General features: G+C 38.4%; 1 protein-coding gene across 1 annotated transcript; it reads left to right on the forward strand.

Annotated features, from left to right (window-relative positions):
- Positions 1–325: 325 nt before the first annotated feature.
- Positions 326–7,657, forward strand: RNASEH1 (ribonuclease H1; the record flags this gene model as incomplete). The annotated part of the gene is made up of 6 exons (XM_010166473.1): positions 326–517; positions 1,104–1,203; positions 1,684–1,738; positions 2,874–2,958; positions 5,440–5,564; positions 7,418–7,657. Coding segments are annotated over 6 exons (644 nt in total), but the record flags the coding sequence as incomplete, so codon positions are not given.
- Between the last annotated feature and the right edge of the window lie 2,225 nt (positions 7,658–9,882).

Here is a 9,882-nt window from a genome sequence, read left to right on the forward strand (position 1 = left end):
GCGGCCCAGCCCCCCGGGCACAGCCACGGGTGTGTCTGGGCAATGACAACATTTTTGTAGGTGTTTGGAGAAGGTTGCTTGGACCGTGTCTGGTTTAAGGGCCGTTATGTGTGTGTGTCTCTGCTTCTGTTTGATTTAGCATCACGAATGAGCGGTGTATACTATAATGGTTTTTGCATAACAGCTTGGGGTGGCATCAGTTTAACAGACTAGCATTGCTAATAGGTGATAACGCTGTCTTCAGAAGCAGAAACAGTCACTTCACATAAAATTTGATCTTGTATATAGTTGAACTTTTTCCTCTCTCTTTTTTTTTCCCTTGAAGGGGCAAATGACCCCCCAGTTTTAATACAGGAAAGTGGTAGCCAGAAAGAGGAACCAGAAATAGACATCTTGTGTTGCAATACATGCAAAAGGCCATATGAACAGTCTACCAATGAAGAACACATTGCAAAACGTGTAAAACATGATGAAGTTTTGGTGCCAACAGTCAGTGAAGATAAATTTTCATATATGGGTAACGTCTTTCAATATTCTTACAATTCTTTTGAATTCTTTGTACTCTTTCATAAATAACCAGTGTAATTTTGAGAAGACTTTTAGGGAAGTTTGTATATGGCAACATCAGGCCCGGCGTAACGTTGTTTCTTTTTAAAATGCATGTGTGAGCCATGCTATACTTGTTCACACTGTCTTTCAGTGTAATATTAATTGTCTTTAAGTAGTATCAACATACAGCTTAATCTGGTCATTATAGGTATGACTTGATGTGTGTCTATATTACAGACTATTTGAATACAGATGTAACTGGGAGGTTTTAAAGTTGACTGAAGAAAGCAGGAGCTGTAGTGAGAATACAGAGCATGGGGCAGAGATGCTTCTTGAGGTCGACTGATTTGGGAGCAGTGAGGGTGTGAAGCTGCAGTGGGACTTTTGGTCTTCTGCACTACTAATTTACTTGGCTTCTGTAGTTAACATTTTTAAGGGCTCTCTGGGGCTGGATGTTTTGGGGATTAATCTGGTGGCAGACATTTCTTTCTGCTTAAAGAACCTACATCCTTGAAGGAGTGCTTGAACTTCTGCTTTTGGCAATTCTTTTGTAGGTGACTTTGCAGTTGTTTATACGGATGGTTGTTGCTCAGGTAATGGACGTAACAGGGCACGTGCTGGAATAGGTGTCTACTGGGGACCAGGCCACCCTTTGTAAGTAGCTGGGTGCATTTTATTTTTTTAATAGATACTAATGTTTGTTTTATGTGGAACTTAGAGTATCAGTCTCCTTTTGAATATGAAACCCTGCTATTGAGACTCTTAATGACAGTGCTATGAGAGTAGTGACTTACTGAGGGGAAAAGAGAAATCAGCTTCTCTAGGAGGTAAGAATGAGGGAAAATCAACTGGAAATCATACTTTTAGGGGCTGAAGCTATAGTTAAAGTGATACAGAAAGCTCTAAAATAGTTATAGGTGTGCACAGAAGACAACAGAAGAAACTGCATTTTGTTGGCAGGTCCATATATGCATCTTGCACTATGCAGATGGAAGTCAGAGGTTGAATCTCCATTTATCCTCTTTTATAAAAACAAAATTGGCATTCTTGCATTTATTTTGCTAATATGTCATCATTGTACACTACTCTGAATATTTTGGGTAACTAAATCTACTATTCATTCCTTGGACACAGAAATACCAGTGAAAGACTTCCTGGACGGCAGACTAATCAAAGAGCTGAAATACATGTAAGTCATAAACATCCTAAAATGCTTCTGCCTGTTAGACTGCAGCAGCACGCTCGTGGCTGTTTCAACTCTGGCCTTCAGAAACCTGGTGTGGAGCTGTGAGGGAAGTGCACAAAATATCAGGAGATATGAATTGAAATAAATAGTTCTCTTCAAGTTCTATTGATCTTTAATGTTTTTGAACAAGGAGTGATTCACCTTGAGAATTCCCAGATATCAGGCTAAGCAGAGGTATTTAAAACAGCCTTGCATTAGGAAAGTCTGAATCTGTATAGTATCCTTTGCGTTTTTAATGTGTATGTCTCAGAGCTTGAGGTAAGGGCCACTGAGTAGTGGTTAAGAGGAGAATCAACTTCTTACTGTGATAGAATCAGAGTATCTTGTTCCTTAGATAAATATAACAAACAATTCTGGGCTCTAGGGAGTAACCTCTCTTACTTGTGAGGTAAACTTCCGTTGGCAACAGCAGATTTAGCCTTCCCTTCTCACCTCGTCTTAATTCTGGTACTGCTGCACTGTGTGTTTGGAGATACACTGAAATGGGGAATTGATCTGCTTAAAAAGTACAGGAAGCTCATTTTAGTGAGGAACAAGTGGAGGTGATGGTGGTGTGCCAGGGGTCACACTTGTCACTAGAGAGCTTTTCAGCTCTATATCCAGACCCAGCCACTTCTCCCTCTCGTTATATTTCGTATCACCAAAGAAAAACCAAATAGAAAAAAACCAAAACACCAAAACCTTTTAGGTTTCCAGACTGTTGGAAATGGAATGAATCTTTGCTTCCCAAAGTTACAGAGAAAATACCTAAAACTTGCCGTGCAGTTGATAGAAGCTTTTATGGTTGGGAAATGGGGCAGAGAGCTGCTCCTGCAGTTCAGGAGTGAGCGTCAGAATGTTTGCGGGGTTTTTTGCCAGTGAAACATAAGTGGCTTCCTGTTTGCCTAATGCACTAGGGGGTTGTCTGCATGCATAATTTTGGAAACCTCTGTTCTAAAGCATGTTGATACTCATTGACAGAGAGATTACAGTAATATTCTTTGTAGTTCTGTTTTAGCATCAAGTACTTTGGTAATTTTGTGTAAATTTGTGTTCAAAATCCCATTCTGAACTGTGATTCTTTTGAAATGTTTTTAAGGCAGCCTGCAAAGCAATAGAGCAAGCAAAGAGTCAAAACATCAAGAAACTGATTATCTACACTGATAGCAAGTTCACTATTAATGGTGAGTTAATGACTTTAGTTTTCCTGATTCTTAAAGACACGCTGCACACGGTTTCATGACATAAGACCCACAGAACATACTGAGGCCTGGGGAGGAGGGAGTAAGGAAGAGAATGCATAATTTAAATACTGATGACTGATTAGATAAAAACTTAAGAAAATTGCAGGCATCAGTTGCTAACTGGGTGAAATACAAGTAGAGACAAAGTGCCTGTACAGTAAAGAATGACAGAAGTAACTACAGGATTTTTGTCTTAAGGCATTCAGTATGACACAGAGTCTAGAGAAGATGATGTTCATGTGGACTCTGTTAAGGATGTACCCAGGAAAGTACAGAACAGAAGTTGGTGTAGTGACCCTGTGAGGCTCTTTTGTTTTGTTTGGATTGGAGAGGCTGTCCAAATGCACAAATGTGGAGTATACTCAAGTTTCCTTACGTTTGACATGTAGACTACACTTCCAAACTTTCAGGCTAGACTAGAAGCCTGCTAGAGATGATAGATGCTCAGAGTGTGTATTTAAGGTTTCACCTTCGTCTAGAAATTTGGATATTTTGTTTCCTAGAAATACCACATGAAGCAGACAGTTAAGACTTAATTTCTGAATACTTCTTCCACCTTTCCCTGGATCTTACTCCTGTGATAACTCTGAAGTGCATAAGTATTTCTTCTTTGTATTTCTTTACAAAGGAGGGTACATGTGTTAGCTGGAGGTTTTTTTGAAAGAACATTAAACAAAATCTTATTGGAACTTTTGATTGAAAATTAAATGTTGCTCTTTCACACTTCAGTGATTTTTTTTTTTTTTTTTTTGGGGGGGTGGGGGGAGGTGTGAATATCTTGTTCTTAGGGTAACTTCCTATACTTGAGTGCTAACACGGAAAGTAATTATTTGTTTCATTGCTTGTTATTAGTAAAGCAAATAAATGGTTTGTATATTGAAAACCTGTAAATCTTTTCCTCCAAACAAGTCATTCTGCTTTCCAGAACCACCCCCTGATTCCTGAAAGTGGAGAATTATGAAGGAAGAGCATCATTTTGTTTTTTTTTCCTTTTTCAGGTGGCTTGCATTTAGAAGTAAAACAAAACTTACCTTGAAAATCTCCGATGTCACCTTAAGTATTAGTACCCTAGAAAGGACAGAAAGCTACTGAGCAGGAACAAGTGACTGCTATCAAGGAAGGAGTTGCTGGAGCTGTCACTTGCTGCTTCTTTCACATTCTGTTAGCTTGCACTAACAGAAATGCAAGAAAGAGGTTTTTGCACTAACAGTGCATGAAAGAGGTTCAGATGTGAAAAGTGTCAAGGGTTTGTGCTCTGTTCTCCTGATTCTGGTTCTTCAGTTGAGGAAAGGACAGTAAATGTTAAGAAACAGCTTAAAGGAATCTTTTATTGCTTCTCCCTAAGGATCATCCCATAAATCTCTAATTTGAGTAGTTTATTTCCCCCAAAAGATTTGGGTATAGCGTTTCCTATAGGTGTGGAATGTGTGTTTTGGTTTTAGTTTGGGGTTTTTTTGTTGTTTTGGGTTTTTTTTCCTTCTTGTTGGAATTGTGTTTTGGTGGTTGTGAAACTGGTGTTACGAAGGAGGAAAAGTTGTTGTGTTGGATAAAATTCCTGTTAAACTTAGGTATGAGATGTAAGCATGAGGGAGGACACATCTTCAGATGCAATGGCGTAGTCTCTTTGGTTTTGCTTGCAGTTTGCTCTTGTGTCACTGAGGTGCTGGTTCCACTCTTGTTTAATCAAAGTTATTTTGTAAATGTGTCTAGGTGTTATTTTTTAAATACCAGAGAAGGAAGCTTTTGGTTAAGTATAAATGGATGTGGTTTGGTTTTAGGAGGTTTGGTGTCCAAAGTTGATGATTCTCTGTTTGGTTTGGGTCTATTTATCATGAAAGCAGTAAGGATGTCTTACATTGTTGAGACCAGGAAAGATATTGGAAAGAAATAAAAATAATCCTTATTTAAGGAGCATTATAGTAAATTCTATGGCCAGCAAGGGATGCCCTGAATCTTAAATCTTGTTCTGTAGAAATCTGCTTATGTGATCCTTCTCTGAAGCATTCTGTTTAGTGTGCAGAAGCCATAAGACAGGTGGCCATCTGTTTTTCCTCTATGCATGTGTGTCTCCTCAATTTCTCAAAACAAATAAAGCTGTAGATTTGTTCTAGCTTACTGTACCATCAAGCATATCCTTAGCTTCAGTTTATTGAAGTTCATGTTATAATTTTGTGTGTAATGTGTATAGAAAATGGTGGTCTTTAAATATCTGTTGAGGAAAACATGGTCAGGTAGTTCAAGTAATAATGGAAAAATACAGTCCTGTAAGACAGTAGTAAAGAACCAGACAAGAATATCTCCCCTTTCCAATGTCTTTGAGACTTTGTACAGAGTTAATGTCTTGTTAAAAAGCTGTTTGCTCCACCTTGATCCTTGCTACTTCTTTCATAGCATTTTTAAGGTGATGTTCCCTTTGCATAGGTATTACAAGCTGGGTTGACAACTGGAAAACAAATGGCTGGAGAACAAGTTCAGGAGGAAGTGTAATAAATAAAGAAGATTTTGAAAGACTTGATAGTCTATCAAAAGGCATAGAAATTCAGTGGGTGAGCACCTTGTTTCTTACTCTTAATGAGATCTTTAAAACATGCTTCCTGTAAAAACTTACAGGTATGATCATAACTAAGACTTTTATAGAGCATAATATTATTTTACATCCATAAATACAGAGAAGCTGCTTGTTTTATTTAAAACAAATAAGCAATGTAACCTAGGCTCTTGGAACCAGTATTTCATTTATTAAAATGCATGTTTATATTTGTTTGCTGTCTGTTGTTACTACTTTAAAAATGCCTGCAATAATTATTTTTAGTTAGTACTGTTAGTAGATGAAATTTCTGTTCCTGGAAATATAAAACATAACTGTGTTTTACTGTTCCTTTAAATATAACTGGCTTTTTGAGTCATAGCTTAGTTTCTGGACTTGCTTTTCAGAACTCATAAAATGCTGGTTTGGTGGTGTAACTCAAATCACATGAGTGTCTTTAAACTGGGAAAACTAAGAGAGTATAATTCCAAATACACTAACTCTGGTTTCTCTAGTTGTCTGTACCTTAACTGTGTTTTTAACAAGAAGGTCTTTAAAATACCCATTTTTAAGTTTAAACTTTCCAGTAAAGAAGTAAAACAACTTCCATTCATGTTGTTTTGTATTCCAGAGTTGGCAACTCTGATTTAAAGGCTGACTAGATTTTATATAACTTCTCATGTTGTCTGTTGAGAAGAAGAAAGTGTAAAAATCTAAGACTAAGACCAAAGTTCAGTTCTCCTTGGAGTATTTTACATAATTAAAGAAAATACATATTGTTGCTTTATGCACCCATATTACATCTGAATCTTTTAAACTTGGGAAGATGTTTTATTTCAGGAGGAGCAATGTATGCAGGCACTTATAACAGTAATCTGCCTGATGAGTTGTGGAGTCCTCCACAGGCTGCAGTGTGAATATCTCCTCCACTGTGGTCCTTCATGGGTTGCAGGGGGTTGACTTGCTTCACCATGGTCTTCACCACAGGCTGCAGGGAAATCTGCTGCAGTGTGTGTGGCATCTCCTCTCCCTCCTTCTTCACTCACTTTGGTGTCTGCAGAGATGTTTCTCTCCCATTTTTCTCACTCCTGTCTCTCTCACAGCTGCTGTGCAGTATTTTTGACCTTTTCTTAAGTCAGCTTTGCTGATGGGCTGTGCTGTGTCCTGTGGTGGGCCCATTTTGGAGCTGGCTGGAACTGGCTTTCTTTGGTGCTGGGGCAGCCCTGCCAGCCCCTCACCCGGTACCAAAACCTTGTAAGCCTAATATCGTCTCGCGCATACTTCACGCTTGTCCCTTCTCAGATCTTGTCAAATAGCCAGTTTAATTTTCTTCCTCTCCTTCCTCCTCTGCACTCCTCCACCCTCACTTCTGACAAGAATGGGCTTCGGGTTGAAAGTGTTTTCAGTTCCTAGCTGTTGAAAGATGAACAGTTAAGACATCTGAAAATCTGGAGATTCTTTTCCTACCCAAGTGAATGTTATAACCACCAAGGCTGTTAGTGGCATAAGGGTCTCTGGCTTTCTGGGAAAAGATGAACTTGGTTGAAGCACTGAATGCAGAGAGGTTTTTATCTGTCCTCTGCAAATGGGAATTTTGAGTTGGAGCTGTTCTCTGCATTCCTTAAAGGCTAGGTTAGGTGGTCCTTATCCAGTTCACTACTACTCATAAAGATGATTTTCACAATTTGGCAAGACTTTCCTAGAGGAAGGGAGACTGAACATTCCTGGGAGGAACACATAAGGACTAAATGTGAGGAGAGTGCCTCTAAGGAGGTGCTACTACACTATGAATGAAAGGATGTTGCACGATCAGATTTCATATATGTACTTTTTTCTTGTGTATCTAACGCTCCTATCCTTTTGTCCTAACAGATGCATGTTCCTGGTCATGCTGGCTTCCAAGGAAACGAAGAAGCTGATAGACTAGCAAGAGAAGGAGCTAGTAAACAAAAGTCCTGATGTACTGGGACTAGAGACTGTTGCACTGGAAGGAAAAGGACTAAAGTCACAGTGACAACTTGAACTGCTGTAGTTGTTTTGGAGTTGAACTTTGAACTGTACTTTCTGGCCTGAAGCGTTAAACATGCACCGACTTCCAGGAAGAAAAAACCCCACATTTTCTTCTATAGCATTTGTTTTACAACCGAGTCAATATTTAGTTGATGATATAGTGTGTTTGCTTTTTCTCCGTCTTACTGAAGGGCCATGGTCAGGGTTTTTAGCTGTCTGGAAGACAGGCTGAATTCACTATGAAGACAGACTTCTGAAGAAGTAATATTAAATCTTTATCATGTGTTCTGTTATTTTTCTCTTAGTGAAATAAATTAATCTTTTATACAGAGGTATATTATTAACAGCCCAAAATAGTTGGGGGCAGGACTTTGGGCTTGGTTGGTTTGGTGAGAGGTCAGTGACCTAACACAGAGATGTCCATTATTATGCTTTAGCATTCTGGTGTGAGCAGTAACCTCTCTACAGATGGGCTTGTAACACTCACCTGTGCCTCACATGATCATCAGTTACAGCATCTGTAAATTTCTTTAAAACGTTACTTTACTATTGCAAGGTAGAATGAACAAACTAAAAAGCCAGGTCACAAAAAAAGGTAATTAATTTTTATTGTTCCCCTCTCTCTAGCTCCTTAATGTCTGTGTTACTGGCTTCCTGTTTCCATTAAGTAATTTTTTATGAATACTGCTTCTCATTAGCATTGTTAGTTCCTCTTTATTTTTGTCCCAAAGTTAGTAATTGTCCATTTCATCTGAAATGGAACTCAAAGATGATCAGCTTTTTTCAGGTCTTCCGGATGTCGAGTGTTTGACTTACTTCCCCCCTCCCACCCCCCCAGTCAATGAGAGATTAATGGAATGGCTAATGTGCACTTGAATTAGAGAGTAATTACCAGTAATCAACATAGTTTTATTTCCTGTGCATCTATGCAGGAAGAGCAAACAGGTTTGGTATGTTATCTTTCTCAAGTTTGTAAGATACCTTCATACTAGAAGTCACTGGATTTATTTTGTATTTGTTAATTGCTATACAGAGTGGTAGAGCTGCTGAAGCTTGATATCTTAATAGTTCTGCATTATAATACCTTTACTTAGGCAGAGTATGAGCTCTTACATATTTAGAGTCATATGAATTGTGATAGAATGAGGAAACTGGCCAGCTAGAAATTAATAGGTGAGTGAGGTTTTTTAAATTTGTTTTCTCTTATCCAAAACTTCACAGTAAATCTCATCTAAGGGTAACATAGTGCACTGATTAGATTTTCTTTTTTCCCCTGCTGCTTTTGTATATATGCATACAATTATCCGTCTTTATTTTAGAAGTCTGGCTTGAAGGAAAACACCCCAGTCATCCCTGATCAGATCTCTAGTTGAGGCAGTGTGACAGACAACATACAGAAGAGGTGGCATCTAATAATCTGCCTATCGTACTTCTCCAGTTAAACACAGATCTTATTTACTCTATGGAAATCTATTTTTTTGAAGCAGCAGCTTTGGAAAAAATGTAGATAATGGTGGGTAAATCATAATAACATCAATGTAATACTGAATTTAAGCAACTTTACTACCTGAATCTTAATAGGTAGATTATAATAGGAAAGAGTTTTATGTTAATATGATACCAATATTTATCATTCTCACTCTGCAAATTCAGGACAAAAGAAGGCTGAGAGGAAAGTTACAAGATTAAGACTGATTAAAGGATGGAAAGCAAATAAAACTTCTCAACAGGGTTTTGAGGACCCACAGAGAGTGTTGGCTGTTCAAGTCATCCTTTTCAGGGAACTGAAACTTGAGGGAGGGTATTGGCATTTAGCAGCCATGAGATTCAGTGGACAGGCATTGAATTTCTGGCTGTGTCTGTGTGTGCTCCTGAAACTAAATATGGACAATACCAGCATTAGACCAGCTTACCTGTAATGTTATGGGACTATCCAGAATCAGTAACCAGTAGTGCTTATATACAAATACTATACATTAAAGGGATCTAGTAACACTTCTAAGAATCTGAGAAATAGAGGCTAAGACAAGACATTTTGGCAAGTATAAACCTCTCTTTCTAAAAAGAGAAACATTTAAGGGAGGGTTGTTTCTTTTTCAGTTGTTTATCCATCCTTTCATCATGTTTAGCTGGCTGTTAGGTTTTTTTACCATATAGAATCCTAGAACCATATAGAATTGCATAATTGTGGAGCCTAGAGGGGACTGCTGGAGTGTGTCTTGTGCACCCCAGCTCCAGCAAATTCACCCAAAGCAGGTTGCTCAGGATGTGAGTATCTCCATGGATAGAGACAAGCTTTCTGGACAGCAGGTTTTATCACTCTTCTT

This window comes from Antrostomus carolinensis, unplaced genomic scaffold (assembly GCF_000700745.2).
Source record: "Antrostomus carolinensis isolate BGI_N321 unplaced genomic scaffold, ASM70074v2 scaffold29914, whole genome shotgun sequence".
Taxonomy (NCBI): domain Eukaryota; kingdom Metazoa; phylum Chordata; class Aves; order Caprimulgiformes; family Caprimulgidae; genus Antrostomus; species Antrostomus carolinensis.